Source organism: Geotrypetes seraphini, chromosome 2, assembly GCF_902459505.1.
Source record: "Geotrypetes seraphini chromosome 2, aGeoSer1.1, whole genome shotgun sequence".
Lineage (NCBI taxonomy): Eukaryota > Metazoa > Chordata > Amphibia > Gymnophiona > Dermophiidae > Geotrypetes > Geotrypetes seraphini.
This window is the reverse complement of record NC_047085.1, coordinates 303,456,707-303,475,197: the sequence shown is the minus strand read 5'-3', so window position 1 is coordinate 303,475,197 and position 18,491 is coordinate 303,456,707. Positions and strand designations below refer to the sequence as shown.

General features: G+C 46.8%; 1 protein-coding gene across 3 annotated transcripts in view; it reads left to right on the top strand.

Moving 5' to 3' along the window:
- Positions 1–13,628, top strand: part of LGALS2 (galectin 2) — a 101,694-nt gene extending 88,066 nt beyond the window's left edge. For all 3 annotated transcript variants that reach the window (XM_033929911.1, XM_033929910.1, XM_033929909.1), the window contains 2 exons: positions 4,045–4,204; positions 13,423–13,628. In XM_033929911.1, the coding sequence (XP_033785802.1) occupies positions 4,045–4,204; positions 13,423–13,569 (307 nt within the window). In that variant the 3' untranslated portion in view covers positions 13,570–13,628. The remainder of the gene's footprint in view (positions 1–4,044; positions 4,205–13,422) is intronic.
- The last annotated feature ends 4,863 nt before the right edge of the window (positions 13,629–18,491 follow it).

Below are 18,491 nucleotides of genomic sequence, written 5' to 3'. Positions count from 1 at the left end.
GTCCGAGCTCCACTGAATAGTTTGGTGTTGTCCGCAAATTTTATTATGTATAGTGAAGGTCGAGAGAGACAGATTCTTCAGACTGGCGGGGGCAACAAAAACTAGAGGACACTCAAAAAAATTGAAGGGAGATAGGTTCAGAACAAATGCTAGGAAGTTCTTCTTCACCTAGAGGGTGGTGGACACCTGGAATGCGCTTCCAGAGGGGGTAGTTGAGCAGAGTACAGTTTTGGGTTTCAAAAAGGGATTGGACGAGTTCCTAAAGGGTAAGGGAATCCAGGGGTACAATTAGAGGGTTACTATACAAGACAAAATGCTCTTGAGTAATAGATCACTACAGGTCATTGACCTGGGGGGTCACCACGGGAGCGGACTGCTGGGCATGATGGACCTATGGTCTGACTCGGCAGAGACAATGCTTATGTGCTTATGTGCTTAATTGGTGCCAATAATTGTCAATTAACACCTCCAGATTGACTTTTATTGGCACTAATTTAGAAGTTACACACACAGCTTGGGAGGCACATAGTGGTGTGTGGCCGCTGTAGTGTGCAAATCTCAAAAGAGAGCTAAGGGAGTAACATGGGCGGATTGTGGGCGATCCTAAAAGTTATGTGCACTGTTATAGAAAATGACCAGATCCAAGCACAACTTAGGCGCATCATTTATTTTCATTCATTTTTAGATCCACTAAAGGCAGTTCTCCCGGCCCCATAGACTATCTCTATGCTTGGCCAGACACAGTGGAGCTACTTTAGGTTGGGCCAGCAAAGAAGCAAGAATTACTTCACCAATCATGTTGAAACTTTTTTGACAAACAGCCAAACAACCCTATCCTAGCCTTGCTGTAGCTTTCCTGGATTTCATAGGACTATAGTGGCTTGTAAATTGGTACTATACGGTTTGTGTATCAGAACCCCCCTCCCCCCCCCCACTGAGACAGTGTTTCATCTGAAAACTGTACAGAAGAAGACAGACTCCATGGTGAGAGGTTTGATTGTGAAAGAGCAGAGGAACAGCAGGGCAAAAGGCATATACTGTACACACATGCTGCTTTTCTGTGAGTGAGAGCTTACTCTGTTAAGACTTTCTGGCATGCTATGTGGGTGTCCCGTGAGGAAGGCAACGAAGTCACCGAAACTTGGATCCTAGTCGGGACTTTGTATGTGGGGAGTGTGTGGCACAGTGGTTAAAGCTACAGTCTCAGCACCCTGAGGTTGTGGGTTCAAACCCATGCTGCTCCAAGTGACCCTGGGCAAGTCACTTAATCCCCCCTTTGCCCCAGGTACTTTAGATTGTGAGCCCACCGGGACAGACAGGGAAAATTACTTGAGTACCTGAATAAATTCATGTAAACTGTTCTGAGCTCCCCTGAGAGAATGGTATAGAAAACTGAATAAATAAATAGTGTAAAAAGCTTCAGCCTCTGAGCTGGTATTGTGACATCATAATGCTTCATTCCACCAATGTCTAAGAGCCAACCTCATGAATGATGTCACAATGGCCCGATTGTCCTAGACTTCGCTCACTTTTACTACATTTTGATTTCTAGAGTGGCCCAGTGGTTAAAGCTACAGCCCCAGCATCCTGTGGTTGTGGGTTCAAACCCATGCTGCTCCTTGTGACCTTGAGCAAATCACTTAATCCCCCCATTGCCCCAGGTACATTAGATAGACTGTGAGCCCACCAGGACAGATAGGGAAAAATGCTTGAGTAAATTCATGTAAACTGTTCTGAGCTCCCCTGGGAGAATGGTATAGAAAAGTGAATTAATAAATAAATGGACTAATCATTGAACTTTTGTAGAAATTGTCAATAAAGCATTTGTCAGTCACTACGGGTTGGATTTGACATAATTTGGCTTTGCTTTGAGGCTTGCCACCTTCTTCCCTTTCCAAGCTAGGTGGGTGCACAGAAGTGGATGAATATGCTCAACGTTTGATTTTAATGAAGTTTTTAGTATTGTTGTTTTAGTTTGGTTATGTTATATATTTGCAAGTCATTTTATTATGTATGGTATGCTGTTACCCGCCTAGAATTGTAGGATATGCGGGTTAAAAAATTTTAAATAAATGTCTTGCCACGTTGCAGCATCCTTTGTAAACGGAGCAAAGAGTACACATATAACTGCAAAATAATTCTGGTTTTACTACATGAATGTAGCATACCTCCATAAGTAGGGTTGCGATATGGCTCCAGAAAAAAAAGGACGGATTGAGATATCTGGGTTTTACTTCCATTGAAAGCAATCCGCCCAACAGCAAGCTTCCCTCCCTCCCAACAGCCCCCCTCGTACCTTTTTTTAAAAGCCTGCAGCAGGAGGGAGGAAAGTGCGTTTTCGGATACGGGGAGCCATTTGCTGCGTTATAAAAGAGTGTTTTTATGCCATTCTTGGGAAGAGACTAGGTACAATAATCACTCTACTGATACACTCCTGAGCCAGGCCCGGTTGGGCCGAAACACGATCATGTCGAGTCACAATATACCAATAAAACACATTGAGCACCAGAAAAAAAAAAGAAAGCAATCCATCCTCTTTTTTTTCTGGAGCCATATGGTGACCCTCTCCATACGTACACTAGCTTGTTTTAGCTAAGTATTTTCACAAAGAGCTGCTTCTGACAGTGGCGTAGTGAGGAAGAGCGGCACTCGGGGCCGTGGCACCCCTTTCCCGCCCCTCGTGCTGCGTATCTATAACTTTGGCGCAAGCAGCCATGAACTTGCCCATGTCAGCTTCAGCACTCTCTCTGATGTCACTTCCTAGGCATGGGTCCCGGAAGTGACATCAGAGAGAGCGCCGAAGCCGATGCGAGCAGCTAATTTGCGGCTGCTCGTGCTGAAGTTAAGGGAAAGGGCGCACACGTGGCAGGAGGAGGAGCGGGAAGGGGCGGGTGGCGAGCAGGAGGGGTTCAGAGAAGAGCGACTAAGATGGTTAAGGGGCTGGAGGAGTTGCCGTACAGTGATAGATTAGAGAAACTGGGTCTTTTCTCCCTCGAACAGAGGAGATTGAGAGGGAACATGATTGAAACATTCAAGGTACTGAAGGGAATAGACTTAGTAGATAAGGACAGGTTGTTCACCTTCTCCAAGGTAGAGAGAACGAGAGGACACTCTCTAAAGTTAAAAGGGGATAGATTCCGTACAAATGTAAGGAAGTTCTTCGCTCAGAGAGTGGTAGAAAACTGGAACGCTCTTCCGGAGGCTGTTATAGGGGAAAACACCCTCCAGGGATTCAAGACAAAGTTAGACAAGTTCCTGCGAACCAGAACGTACGCAGGTAGGGCTAGTCTTAGTTAGGGCACTGGTCTTTGACCACAGGGCTACCACGTGAGCAGTCTGCTGGGTCCGATGGACTACTGGTCTGACCCACAGCGGCAATTCTTATGTTCTTATGTTCTAAAACAGATGCAGGTAGAATTCCTTGTCGGTGCTGCTTTACCCCCTTCCTCTTGCCTTGGAGTATTTATGCCAGTGTGTCAGGGGGTCTTCATGGCACCCTTGATGCCTTGGGGGTGCTGTTACCTCTGTAGCAAAGGCCTGCCATCAAGGTGGATTAAAAAATGAATGGAAACCCCCACTGTTAGAGTGCAAAATTGCTTGCTCTATTGACTGGAATGGAAGTAATTTAATAATTTTGTCTTCCAAAAATTTACAGAATGGTTGGTTGATCTGAAAATGAATCACACACCCTAATATATAGATAGATAGATATTTGCTTTCCCTTCTAGGTACTGTAGCTGTCCCTCTATATCATTACTTCTCAATACAATCCTTGGGCACACCCAAACAGTTAGGTTTTCAGGCTATCTGTAATGAATGTGCATGCAGATTTATCTCATACATATTCATTTTGGGTATCCTGAAAGCCCGACTGGCCAGGTGTGTTCGAAGGTCTGGGTTGAGAAGCATTACCCTATATAACCTGAATGCTCACTTCCTCCCTTCTTAGGATGAATATTTCACACTCTTACAAGACAGTCATCCTTTCCTGATGCACGGGGCTAACTTTGTGGGTTCTTGCTGGTTGTTTTCCTCTTCCTCCAGCTTCTCCATTAACCTGGGTAAGAGCAGCTCTGACTTAGGACTACACTTCAACCCTCGCTTGAATGACTCCGTGATTGTCTGCAACTCCAAGAAGGGTGATTCATGGGGCTCAGAGGAGAGACACAATCACATGAGCTTCCACAAGGGCTCCGATATCAAGGTGAGGCTGCCAGGGCCACTTTAAAGTCACAGTGGGGAAAGAGAAGGGGGGGGGGAAGGTAAGAGTGATTGAAGTAAGAGACTGGGAGCAAGCAAGGAAGGAGAACTGTTGTAGAATGCTGCTGTCAAAATCTTGCACCCAAACTGTCATTTGATAAATTGCTGATTGGATTTGTACCACACCTGACATGAAATCTGATTTCAGAGTGTTTTTTTAATGTAATTTTTTATTAATCTTGTAAAAAATGCAGCCTTTTCTCTCTTAAGGCTAAGATTAATAAACTCCTCCCCCCCCCCTATAGAAAGAGAATTGGAAAGAAGCCCTAGTGAATCAGGGCCTTACCCCACATCCCTTTTTACAAAGCTGTGCTAGTGGCAGCTGCCATGGTAGCCGCACGGCAGGCATTAGTGCGGCTTTGTAAAAGGGGAGGGGTCTTCCCTTTTTTAGGATTATTATTATTATTTTCCCTTTCTTGCTTAGAAACATAGAAATATGATGGCAGATAATGGCCAAATGGCCCATCCAGTCTGCCCAGCCACAGCATCCTGTACTTCAGTAATCAGCAGGAGGGATGCCCACTCCCTCCTGCCATCACGAACTGAACCCCCCCCCTGCCAGGACCCCCCAAACTGACCCCTCTCCTCCTCCTCTTTCCCATGTTACAAAATATCAGCAGGAGGGATGCCTACTCCCTCCTGCCACCAGATGCCCCACCAGGCCCCCCCACCTGAACCACCCTCACACACACCGAACCACCCCCCGTACCTGTACATTAAAATGACAGCAGGAGGGATGCCCAGTCCTTCTTGCTCGCAGGCCCACCACCCCAAAATGGGGTGCACAGGGAGGGGCCTAAGGCCCTGATTGGCTCAAGGGAGAGGCCTTAGGCATCTGAATCAATGAAGGCCTTAGGCTCCTCTCTCTGTATTCCAGGATGTACTGGGCAGATTGGCTCAGACGATATGATAAAAGTTTATAAAATACCGAGTGGAATGGAATTGGTAGATGTGAATTGATTGTTTACTCTTTCTAAAAAATACTAGGACTAGGGGGCATGCAATGACGCTACTAAGTAGTAGATTTAAAACAAACTGGAAGAAATATTTCTTCACTCAACATGTAATTAAAATCTGGAATTCATTGCCAGAGAATGTGGTAAAAGCTGTTAGCTTAGTAGGGTTTAAAAAAGGTATAGGGTACTAGTATTTTAGCCCATTACATTAACTGGTGCTAGAATATATGTCCGTCTGTCTTTATTTCTGTCTCTCTCTTTCCCTCCCGCTGGCTTTCTTTCTGTCTGTCTCTCTCCCTGGCCCCCTTTGTCTGTCTGTCTTTCTGTGTCTCTCCCTGCCCCTGTGTCTTTCTTCTTTTCTTTCTGTCTCCCTTCCTTCCACTGTCTGTCTTTCTTTTTATCTATCTGTCTCTCTCCCTGCCTCCTATGCAGCAGCATTTCTCTCCCCCCCACTTCCCTGTGCAGCAGCCATAGCAGTATTCCCTCCCTCTCCATTTCCCTGTGCAGCAGCCACAGCAGCAGCATTCCCTACCCTTCCATTTCCCTCTCCCCACACCACTTCCCTATGCAGCAGCAGCGTTTCCCCTACCTCCCCTTTCTCTTCCCACAGTCTGGCCGTCTCCCTTACTGCCCCCCTTCCCTTCCCACGGTCCCGACAAACCTGCCGATTCCAGCAGTGTGTGCAGCACTCTACACACGCTGCTTCGGGGCCTTCTACTGCCCTGATTTACTCTGGCACATCCTTGATGACATCATCAGAGATGCGGCAGAGTGTGTAGAGTGCTGCACACGCTGCTGGAATCGGCAGGTTTGTAGTCGGGACCGCGGGAAAGGAAGGGGGGGCAGTAAGGGAGCCATCTTTCTGTGTCGCAGCGGGCTTGCTGGCTCCGGCCAGCCAAAGTTCATTTTTTAGTTCAAAGCCGACGCTACGTCTCCTCTCTCGATCCCCACCAGAGTCGGAAGTCTTCTCTGACTCTGGTGAGGTTCGATAGAGGAGCCACGGCGGGGGCTTTGAACTTTGTCTCGCTGGAGCCGGCAAGCCCGCTGCGAGACAGAGAGATGCGTGGTAAGCGCGCATGCGCACTCTGCCAGCCACGGAACTACAGATCAGGCAACACGGCGTTAAGAGTGCGCATGCGTGCTTAGCGTTTTATTATTATAGATAGATAACGCCCATAAATCATTATTAAGATGGACTTGGGAAAATCCACTGCACACTTTCCTAGAATAAGCAGCTTAGAATTTATTTTACTCCTTTGGGATCCCACCAGGTACTTGGGTTGGCCATTATTGGAAACAGGATACTGGACTTGTTGGACCTTCGGTCTGTCCCAGTATGACAGCTCATAAAGTCTTACATTCATGCTCTCTGTCACTGCATCTTCGTCATTTCCTATTCTATGCATTTCCAACCCCCCTTAATGCCCCTCTACCCCCATTCCGTTACCATTGCTCCCTTAGAAACCTTTTCTGGGGTTTCTCAGAGCAGCAGAGTTGGGGAAGGGGGAAAGGAGGAAAGAGAGAGAGAAGGGGTTAGTCCTCAGTTTCAACCCTCCTCACATGGCCACTCTTCTAGCTCTTTGCCACCAGTGTCACTGCAAGGGTATTAGACACCACAGACAAACCTTCAGCAGCTTTGTCCCCCTCTCCCTTGAAATAATATTCAGGCTCCCTACTAAATAGGAAGGTGTAAATTTGTACATATACGTATTTTGTGAAATACTTGCACACATTAATTGTTGCCCCTCTTATGCCAACCTACGCTCCAAGGAACATCAACAGTATGCTTTTCCGCACCATTTTATAAGAACCGTTTCCCATGTTTCAAACAATTTTACATGCAGAGAATGCTTTCTTAAATGACCCCCAATGAGGACAATTTCCAAAAGCAGCTTTCCAAAGCAATTGGACGATTTGAAAATTGCTCCCCCATTGTTTCTATAAAGGTGTGCGTGGATAGTTTTTGGGTTTGTGGGGCTGTCAGGCTCCACGGTTTTTGCCTTGCCTGCAGCTGCCTCTCAGAAGATGCTGCCCTAGATGAGCGCCTAGTCTGCCTAGTCTAGCTGCCCCTTCTGAATACTCCCCTCACATCCCACTATTCATGCACCATCCTCCTCTTTTCTCTCCTACTCCTCATTGCCACTTATCCTTCATAAAGCCCATCACAGATTTCTGCTCCTGTATAACACGCTTTCTTTTTTAAATAATTTTTATTGATAAAGCAGCCAACATCAAAACAAGAAAACAGAAGCTATAGCACGAGTAATTAATAACAAAATGGTTGGTGCATATATTGGGGTTTGACTGGGGTTTTGACTGCTATGTTTTGTATGGTACGTATTGTTGGAAATTGTATGTTGGACTGGTTGTGGGCGTGTGTGGGATAAGGGGTCCGTTTATCCTAAAAGGTTATTGCAGCCCTGGTTTGTTTTCCCGGAGGGTGCCTCAGTTATGTAGCCATATCGAGGGGGGCCATACATAGTTTGCTGATGGCATTGCTAGTGCATCTTTATATTGTAAACGCACTGTATTTACTGGCATTTGCGGGTGTTTTATAACACACTTTCTAGCTAGCAGACTTCTATCCCCCTGCCATTCCTACACCTTGTCAAGCACAGTGTAGTTACTTACCTGTAACGTAGGTTCTCCGTGGACAGCAGGATAGTCAGCCACATATGGGTGTTGTCCCAACAGCTCCCAATTTGCGGATAAGCTCTCCAATAGCTCAGAGAGATTTTTTTTTTTTTTCTCTGAGCACGTGCAGTGCCCAGGCCCCACTGGGCATGCCCGAGCCCTACCCATTTCCCCCTGCTTCCCCCTAATCCCTAGGATGTTCCTAGCTGTGGCCGGGTCGGCCGTATGGGGAGGCGGGTGGGTTGTGTGGCTGACTATCCTGCTGTCCACGGAGAACCTACGTTACAGGTAAGTAACTACACTTTCTCCTAGGACAAGCAGGATGAGTCAGCCACATATGGGTGACTCCCTAGCCAAGGGATGTACTGACTGGACCTGCGCCTTAGCGCTTTGTGCATCCCTCGCCTGGCTGTGGAGGCCGAGCCGGGCAGGGTAATCAGGCAAAGCAGGTGAAGTTGTGGAAACAAGGTTTTAGATAAAGTGCTGTGTTAACTGAGCAATAATACTCACAGAACAGTGAACTGGTCAATGACAATCAATGAATAGTGAGAAACCAACTGGTCAAAAGTGACAATTTGTACTTGCATGTGAGAATTCATACTTGCCTATTCCACATTCAGTCTAGACAGGAGTGCTGGAAGACCTACTTAACTCACAGAACAGCGAAACTGGTCAATGACAATCAATGAACAGTGAGAAAACCAACTGGTCAACAGTGACAATTCGTACTTGCATATGAGAATTCATACTTGCCTATTCCACATTCAGACTAGACAGGATTGCTGGAAGACCTACTTAACTCACAGAACAGTGAAACTGGTCAATGACAATCAATGAACAGTGAGAAACCAACTGGTCAACAGTGACAATTCATACTTGCCTATTCCACATTCAGTCTAGGCAGGAGTGCTGGAAGACCTACTTAATCAATATCTATAACACCCTACTTGATCAGTATTTGTCGATATTTATAACACCCTACTTGATCAGTGTTTGTCAAGGCTGTGCTAGTGGTTGCTGTCCCTCCCGCGAGGGAAGAGCCACTTCCAAGACTGCTCGGCCGAATGCATTTGGAGCGTGGCATGCTATGTCGAGGCAGTAGTGCTTGGTGAAGGTGTGCATGGAGGACCAAGTGGCTGCATCGCAGATGTCCCCTATTGGTGTGTGGTGCAGATGAGCCGTTGTGTTGGCTATGGTTCTGCGCTGGTAGGCGTTGGCTCCCACCTGCGGTTGATGCTGCGCTTTTCTATAGGTGAAGGGGATGCACTCTTATATCCAGCGCGAGCGCCTGCGTTTGGTGGCCGGAAGTCCTGGTCTGTTTTGGTCGTAGGAGACGAACAATTGAGGCTTGTCTAATCTGCTGCATAGTCAGGGCCCGCACACAGTCCAGGAGGTGTTGCTGAGGTGGCAGTGTGCCTCCCTGTGGGGAGATGTAGAGTGCCGGGAGGCACGGTGAAGCCACCTTCGGCAAGAATCGGGGGTGGGTTCTGGGTACCACCCTGTTCTCATGGGGGAGTGTGTCGATGACTGCCCAGATGAACGATATCCCCTGGGTGGGTAACAGGTGGGATTTCATGTAGTTGATGAGGAACCCCAGTTCTTGGAGGAGGGTTATGGTGGTTGACGGGGCTGCCAGCTGTCGAGGTAAGATAGGACGCGCACCCCTTGAAGGCGAGGATGTGCCACTGCCATGCACTTTGTGAACGCTCTTGGAGCCGTTGAGAGTCCAAGGGGCAGGACCTTATATTGGAGGCGTCTGTCTTGTCTTTAGAAGCGACGATGCCTCCTGTGGGCTGGGTGCATGGGATACTAGCCAATACTCGGGCTGTAACAGGGCCAAGACTGTACCCAGAGAGTGCATCTGGACCTTGTGTATGCACCTGTTGAGCTTGCAGAGATCCAGGAACGAGCATTGTCCTTGTCCATGGTGACGGGGGGGTTCCTGGAGTAGAAACCCCTTGGTGATCTCCTCTGTTCGTCACCGCCTCTATTGATTCTGTCGAAGCAGGTCCTCTCCTTGCTGCAGGAAAATTGGGTCGTCAGATGGAGGGTGCTCCGCCCACTCAGGGAGAGGGGGGGGGGGCGGGAGTGGAGATGAATTCGGAATCCCTGCTTGATGATGCTGAGGGCCCACTGGTCGATGGTGATCCTGGGCCAAGTCTTCTCAGACAATCTGATCCTGCTGGGCCGGAGGGTGGTCAAGGTTCTGTTTTTGTCTTGGGGAGAGGGCTGCCCTTGGATGCCCCTGCCCCTCGGGCGGTGCTTATTTGCGTAGCAGTTATGTTACTGTTGCGAGCGCTGGGGCACAGACTGCTGCCAGTGTGGACTGGCTCAGTAGTGAGCTGGAGTCCCTATTTTATTTTATTTATTTATTTCCTCTCACTGGCCTCCTGATAAAGCTGCATCTGGAACTGGAGCGCAGCAATTTGTGCGCTCAGCATTGCGCCCTCGAAGGTCTTTTTCCCCATGGACACCAGGATTTTTCAGGTCCTTCCCTGACGGGGGTTGGAGGGGGGGGTCATGCTGCCCTGTTTCTCTTAAGCTACCGCAATGTCCATGTATGGCTGCTGCGGGTTGTCGAATCCCTGGGCTAGAAAGATCTGGTACTTCAATCCCAGTCTCCTTGATGTTGGTTGCCCTGAGGAGGGAGTCAGCCAAATCTTGTCTCTGCAGTCCAGGAGGTTCTTGTGGACTGGAATCGCCTCTGCCTGCGTGAAGTACTGGTACTGGTAGTTCAGGTCTTGTAGTACTCTGTCTTGGGTACTTGTTGTCCACCCACGTGGATCTTGAGAAAGGCTGTGAGTTTCTGGAGTGACTTGGGGTGAGTCCTCGTTTGTGGGTTTTTGGTTTTTTTTTGTAAATATTTATTTATTTGTGGGTGGTGACTCGGGGCGTGGCTGGAGGCTGTTCCGTGTAGCTTGTTCCTCCATTGCTTGGGTGCATGGCATGCCGCTGGACCGCACCATGTTGTTGTGCGTGGCTCCCTCTAAACGGGGGCATTGTGGGGAGTGTAGCCCACTGAGAGAGGAGTGGGTCAGCAGGAGGATTAACTGTGGCTGCTGGTCCCACCCCTGGTGGTTCGCAGGTTCATGTGCTGCTCCACTTGACTGGTTGGGTGGCTCCATGTACCCCACCGCCCTTCTCTGTCCTTCTTGAGAGGGGGGGAGAGCCTGCAGAGAAGGGGCAAGATGCACCCCTTCATCTGTGCCAGTGCTCCTGGCTGCATTTCCCACTGTGCCTGGAGGCAGAGAAAAAGGAGTGATAATGCCTCTTGAGTGGGCTTCTGCTGCTGTACTGCCTATTGTATATTAAACTGTACAGAGCTGCATATGCCTTTCAGTGCTATAGAAATCATGAAAGTATTAGAGTCCCTCATGCTAGCTGGAAAAGCACTCTGCCTAGGTATTTTGAAGAGCAAACAGCTTTTTAGACTGAGGAGTTTCAAACCCAACCTTTGGAGAGGCATGGTCTGACATGCCGCATCTCTGATGATATCAGCACCCTGCTGAGAAAGGCAGACTCCTCATTCCCAACATGAGAGGGGGCGGGGTGGGAGAGGTGTGAATTGCAGACTCTGCAGGACCCCAAGAGGGAAAGAAACATCGAGTTGTTTTTTTTTTTGTTTTTTTTCCCCAGCATGTCCTTTACAAGCTGAACTCTGGGGCAGCATGTCTCCTACTGGGGGGAGAGGTCTGCAGATCCCCTCCAAGGGAAAGAAGCATGGGAGATTCTTTCTCCTTAAATTCAGATTGGGAGGAGGGTGGGGCAGAGCCCTCGGGGCTGCAACAGATTATCAGAGGTTTTCCCAAAAACAAGCAGATAGGACTTACCTTTGAACCCCGATCGGCTGCCCTGCAGAGGCTGGCTGTATGTGGCAACATGCAGGGACTCCTGGAGAGATCTCTCAGTCTGGCGAGACTCCTATCGGCTGCCCTGCAGAGGCTGGCTGTAAGCGGCAACATGCAGGGACTCCGGGAGATATTTCTCTACCGGGCCAAGTGCAGGCGGGGGGATTAGCTGAGCCAGGGCATCCTGGAGGCTCCTTGCCACTGTAGCTTGTGGATCCCCCGCTGCTGCATTCCGATGAGGATGGCTGCTGGAGGAAGATTCTCGGGCCTCACTTCTCTTCATGAAGTCTCTCAGTGCCCTCTTCCTTAGCTTGCGTGCACGTGGTGACATGTGCGCACAATGCAAGCAACACGGAAACCTCGAGCGCCGGATCCAATCAGTGGGCGCACAATTCATGAGGATCCAGTGTGTTCATCCTCCTCCTGCATCCCAGTTGTTTCTTTAGATGATTCAGGCATCTTCAAGTTGATGAATAGAAAAGTTGTAATGGAGAGCTGTAGAAAATCCGACCGATGGGAACGGGCGGAAACTAAAGACTGGGGATTAGGGGGAAGCAGGGGGAAATGGGTAGGGCTCGGGCATGCCCAGTGGGGCCCGGGCACTGCACGTGCTCAGAGAAAAAAAAAAATCTCTCTGAGCTATTGGAGAGCTTATCCGCAAATTGGGAGCTGTTGGGACAACACCCATATGTGGCTGACTCATCCTGCTTGTCCTAGGAGAAAGGCCTTTGTCCACTGTAGCCACCTTCTTCTCTCAGAACTCCTCTCTCTGCCCCAAATCCCATGATACTCTTCCATGCCTGTGCTGAACATTTTTACATTTTAAAATTCCTCAGAATTTGTTAGCAAACAAGATTTAATAATTAGCTGAGCTGTGTTCTTATCTAGATACTGCCCAGTTCAAACAAGCTGAGTGGGGCAGCTGCTGATATTCTGAGTCACTTAACCAGGCAATGTTGCTGAATATCAGCTCTAAACGATCATTCTAAAGCCAGGCAGTGGAGGGATAGTCCAGGGGCAGAGTCAGAGAGGACCCGGCCCTTATGTGAGCACAGACCATATTCAGTGCTGGTACCTGCATAGCTAAGTGACCAGTTAGGACTACAGAAAAGGCTTGTCTTTGGCTGCTTAACTATGTGGCTGCTGGCACTGAATATAGACCAGCATCCCATAACTTCTAGGTCATAGCTTCCAGATTGCCAATCTGATCTTCCCTTTGATTTCCCTAGTTCCCCAATCTGATAATTCAAATATATGTACCCTTCCAATCTGATCCTCCCTCATAGCTCCCTTTCCCACCCAGCTCAGCACCTTCTTTCCAAGCTCCTCCCAACTTAGGAGTACCCCTGATTCCTTCAATTCAGGAAACCCCCCCTCCTTGATGTTCTTTCTACCCACCTCAATCCAAGAACCCCCAGGTCTTACATGGGGCCCATCTGTTGTGGTCTGGTGGGAGGAAGCAGGAGCAATCTTTTTTAAAAAACTTGAACCCCCCCCCCCCCCAGCTTAAAACTGCAATGTTTAGTTTTCCTAACTTGTTTGGATAGCTGTTCAATACCCAGATAACTTCTGTTATGGGGTTGGCCCAGCACTGACTACCCAAGCTTAAAAATCTGAAAGCAGCCAGTGTTTAAAAAGCTGCTGACAACTGTGGGTTAAATATTACCACTTCATCATCAGCTTGTCAGCCCCTTTGCTCAGATATCTCTTGTTTTTTTCCACAGTTCTCCGTCCAGCTACATGGAGACAAGTTTGAGGTGAAACTGCCAGATGGTCACGAAATCTCATTCCCCAACAGGCATGGCTATGACAAGATTACCTATATGTCTGTGGAAGGTGATTTCAAGGTCACGTCCTTCAAATATGATTAAAGCACCAGTTTTATTGTCTAGCAACAGAAATAAAGTTTTCCATGATCTCCATACCTCAATCTGTATGTTTATTGTTTATCATTTATTACAGACTTACTATGCTGCATTCTACTAACGAGTGGGTCGAAGTAGAATAAGTAAATAATTGAAAAGGAACTCCAATTACAGACAGGAAAGTGGCACAATCACTCAGTTTAAAAAGGCGGGATAACAAATTTTGAATAAACTTGAGAACTTGAGAAACTACATCACAATACAATAATCAGGTGACAAACATTGTAGTCATACAAGTTCCCCACCAAGCTCTCCACATGCTAGTTGAAAGAAATTTGTTTTCAGAGAAGCTCTAAAACATGCATAGATCAGTTCTGATCATAGGTGCAAAGATAAAGAATTCCATAAGGTAGGAGCCAAGCAGTAGAAGTCTGAATACCATGTAGATTCTAACTGGGCTTTGGAGGAATGTAGTTTTCGTACGGGTGAGTAGGGAATTGTCAGGGAAGAAAGACGAGATGGGAAATGGGAACATAAGGCCTGAAAAATGAGAATTAAAATCTTGAACTGAATTCGAACAAGTGACCATTGCTTTTGTATCACTTTGTTCTGCAGATGAATCGTATTATGCAAGTTCTTTAATCTCTTCAGATGGCATTACTGTAATGGGTTCTGCTATTTTCTTATCAGTACCATCTGAGATGGGGTCATATTGTAATTAGTACTTTATCGACAAACATGCAGAAACAATTACAACCAACTACCCTGTACAGTGTTAATATCAATCTAACAAAGCATCGCAGCATAGGGATACTAGAAGTCCGGATTTACCCGGACATGTCCTCTTTTTAGAGGACTGTCCAGGCATCTGGACGGCTTTTCATAACCCAGCACTTTGGGTTTTGAAAAGCTCCCAGCTCTTGACCGCGTTGGGAGGGCATCTGTGCAGGCGCGCATGCAACATGGTGATGTCACACGTGCGCACACGTGTGTGACATCATCCTATCTCATCTGCGCATGTGCATATGCCCTCCCAATGTGGCTCTGAGCACAAGAAGAGGTTAGGTTGAGGGAGGGCTGGGGCAGAATGAGGTGAATCTGGGGGGCGGGGCTTTAGGTCTGGATTTTACGATCGTAAAATCTGGTAACCGTATCACAGCACCAATGAGATGATCTTCTAAAACCTGCCTGGGGGAACACCAGCCAGTCGGGTATGCCTAATGAATACGTCAGAATATGCCTAATGAATACGTCAGGACAAGCCTAATGATTTGCCTCACACAGAGGGTGGTATATTCAATATATTTATAATATTTATGGAAAAAGTAAGGTTGATTAATAAATTATTAATGTTGTGTGCATATATGTATTAGTTCTTCTCTTCTTTTAAATGTATGTTATATGGTTACACATATTCATTAGGAATATGCTGGGCTGGTGGTCCCCAGGACAGACCTGAGAATCACTGTTCTAAAACACGACCAAACTTTAATAACATTGATAAACTCTGACCCATTCTCTTCCCCTTTGAGACCTTCGTTTTATGACACCCCCCACTACCTTTGTAAGCACAAACCTTTTACAGCATTTGGGGACTATTTTTGGAATGGGAAAAAAGAAGGCAGGGAAGGGGTAGATAGGCAGTAGAGGAGGGGGAGGGGGGAAGGAAGGATGAATGATCATATCCTTTGGATTTTCTCTTAGGATCCCACAACTGACAGGCCACAATTGCACCTTTATTCCTTGGGTCCTGATTACTTTAATATCCTCTTCTTCCATTTCAGTGCATCTTGAAGGATGTTCTTTTAGCAACATGGAGTATCTGGGACTGCATCATAGGAGTCAGCTCTGTGGGTGTCGGTGCTTAGCACCCTCAATGTTGAGCAAGCTCCTTTATTGTGTCCAAGGAAAGGGAATGTATATAACCGTAATTGTTTGATATCCCCAATAATTCTGAAATATTGTGCCTATGGACAATAGATGTATTGGAATCCAATACTAAGCTAAGAATCTGTGCTTTTGAACATAAGAGTCTAAAGAATGCCATCCTGGGTCATCAAACCCAGAATCCTGTTTTCCCAAGAGTGGACACTCCTTATAGAAATGCTCCTGATTGACCATCAAGCCCTAGTTCTGTCTCCCTGATTGGAGGATGTTCAGAGCTTTCCCATGTGAGCGGCAGTCAACGATTGGTGAACGAAGTCGCGTGGCTGCACATCTTAGAGGGAACATTGCACCAGGCTGTTCATCTTTGGTTATTACTTCCTTTAGGTTTGTGTTCAATATTATGTTATTTTTCATAGAAAATATTTTGCATATATTTATTTTTTGTTAACCGCTTTGAGCCTTCTTTTGCTGGGATGTATTATTTTATTGTACTGAAATGTAATCTCTTCTTGTACTCCCAGGATGCACTATGCAAGGTCATGCACCACCATTTTGGAAGATGGCAGTGCAGAGGCAGGGGCATGTGGCCATTGTTCTTGCCTCCTGTTAAAGATACATAGGAGAGGAAAGGTCAGAAGGGAAGGGGGGGGCCTCAATGCCTACTAGACTATCAGGAAAGTTTGGGGCTGTGGTGATAGGCAGTAGAGAGTGTTAGGGAAATTATTATCTATGGGAAGTATTAAATCAGTGTTAGGAAAAATATTTCTTCCCTTCTTTGACCCACTCTGTCTCTGCTTATATCCCGGCAGCAGTGTCCCAGACGTTTTCCTCATTCCACCATGTTTCTGTGATGCCGATGATGTCAAGGTTATGCCATAGCTTCTAGTTCACTCATCTTATTCCTTAAGCTCCTTGCGTTCGTGTACATACACTTGAGTTTGCGGCCTGTTACTTTCTTACATTTCCTTACCTCTTGTGTCCCTTTTGATCAGTCAGGATTTATGTCTTGCCTATGTTCCGGTGAGTCTTCCCTGCTATCTTCCTGCACGGTATCCTCTGGGTATACCGGTTCCCGAACCATCAACTCTTTGTTGACTGTCGGCTTTCCCCTTCTTCCTAGTTTAAAAACTTCTCGATTTCTCTCTTGATGTTGCTTGCAAGTAGCCTCGTTCCATCTCTGCTGAAGTAGAGTCCATCCTTCCTGAATAGCTTGCTCTTTTCCCACAATGTCGTCTAGTTGTGCACGAAGTGGAATCCTTCTTCACACCAGTGCCTCATCCACGCGTTGACTCCTTGCAGCTCCATCTGCCTCTTCTCATCGGCCCTGGGTACCAGCAGGATCTCTGAGAATGCTACCCTCGGCGTTCTGGTCTTCAGCATCCGTAACTGGTCCTTCAGTCCTTCTATGCTGTAGTTCCTGTTACTCACGTTGTTTGTCCCCACATGGATCACCACTGCCGTATCTTCCTCTTCCACACTGTCAATAATCCGGTCGATGCGGCTCACTATGTCTTCTATCTTGGCTTTCGGTAGGCATGTCATCAGCCGATCCTTTCTCCCTCCCACTATGTGACTGTTGACTTGTCTGATGATGGAGTCTCCCACGACGATCACTGTCCTCTCTGTCTTCTCTTTCTCTCCAGCTGCATGTCCATGTCCCTGGTGTATGTCCATCTCTCCAGCCATAGGTCCATGTCCTCTGTGCACTTCCATCTTCCCTCTACCTGGTGTTGGCTTGCACTGGACTCCCTCCGCTTTTTCCAGGAGTCGCTGTTGTGTCACCCATTTCTTCCATGTGGTTGTCCTCCAGATGGTCTTCACTCACTGTGGGTGTATCTTGGCAGTTCCACTGTTGTTTGTGATTTTCCACAGCCTCACTGTATGTCTCCTCGATGAACTTCTCCAACTCCCAGACTTCTTCCTCAATGGTTTCCTCTGTCTTGAAGTTTTCTACCTCTCTGTCCTTCTCCACTGCTCGAAGTGCTTCTAGTTCCAGTATTCTGCCTTCCAGGAGTCTAACTTGTTTTTTCAGACCCTCCAGTTCCTCGCATCGAGTGCATACATAAGACTGACTCCCAGAGGGGAGGTAGTCGTACACATGGCAAACGGTGCAGAAAACTGAGTAGCTCAACATTCTGCTTCTGTCTGCTGCTTCCACTGCTGTCTGCTTGTCGGTCTGCTGTCTGAAGTGGTTTCTCTCTGCTTGGTTGTTTCTTGAGTGTCCTTTGTGTCTGCTGTGGATAAATTTCTGACAGTACCCCTGATGATGTAATTGTATTATGCAGGATATAAGGGAGGCCCCATAACCAATATGTATTAGATACAATTTTAGTTAAGACCTTAAAAGAACACTAATATTATATAAAAAGATTTAGCTGAATAATAGAACTGCTTCAGAAAATTGTGACAGAGCATAGTGTAGACAGCATAGAACACAGAGTACATATTTTTCCTTAATAGAACAAAATATTTTGATTTAATGTTTGGAACAAGATGCTGGAGCCATAATAATAATAATAATAAACTTTATTCTTATATGCCGCCCTGCCATAAGTTCTGAGCGGTTTATATAAAAAGAACACTGAACATTCAGTGATACATACAGATAATTGAAAAACCCATCAAATTTACATAAGAATGAATGCTATACATTCAGTGAAGCATACAAACAATAAAAAGTTCAAGTTTCACATATTTTCAAATAATTTAGTTTTTATACCTTCCTAAAAGAGTAATAAGATTTGGCTAAGGGAATAAGAGAGCTCAACCAAGCATTCATTTTCCCTGCCTGGAAAGCAAATGTTTGTAGGTATGCAAACACAGCAAACACACACACAGGATACGAGTTGGAAAGGAGGCGTTGCCAGTGGTTAGATCCTAGACCCTTTTATTATGCTTCTAGGCTGATGACGTCATAGTAACTCCCTTAGGTACATCTCTAATGATTGGTTGAGACAAAGGTACATGCTTTTACATCGTGTCACCCTCAACTGCACGTAGGCATATCCTGATTAGCACTTAGACAAAACCTGGTTCTCTGG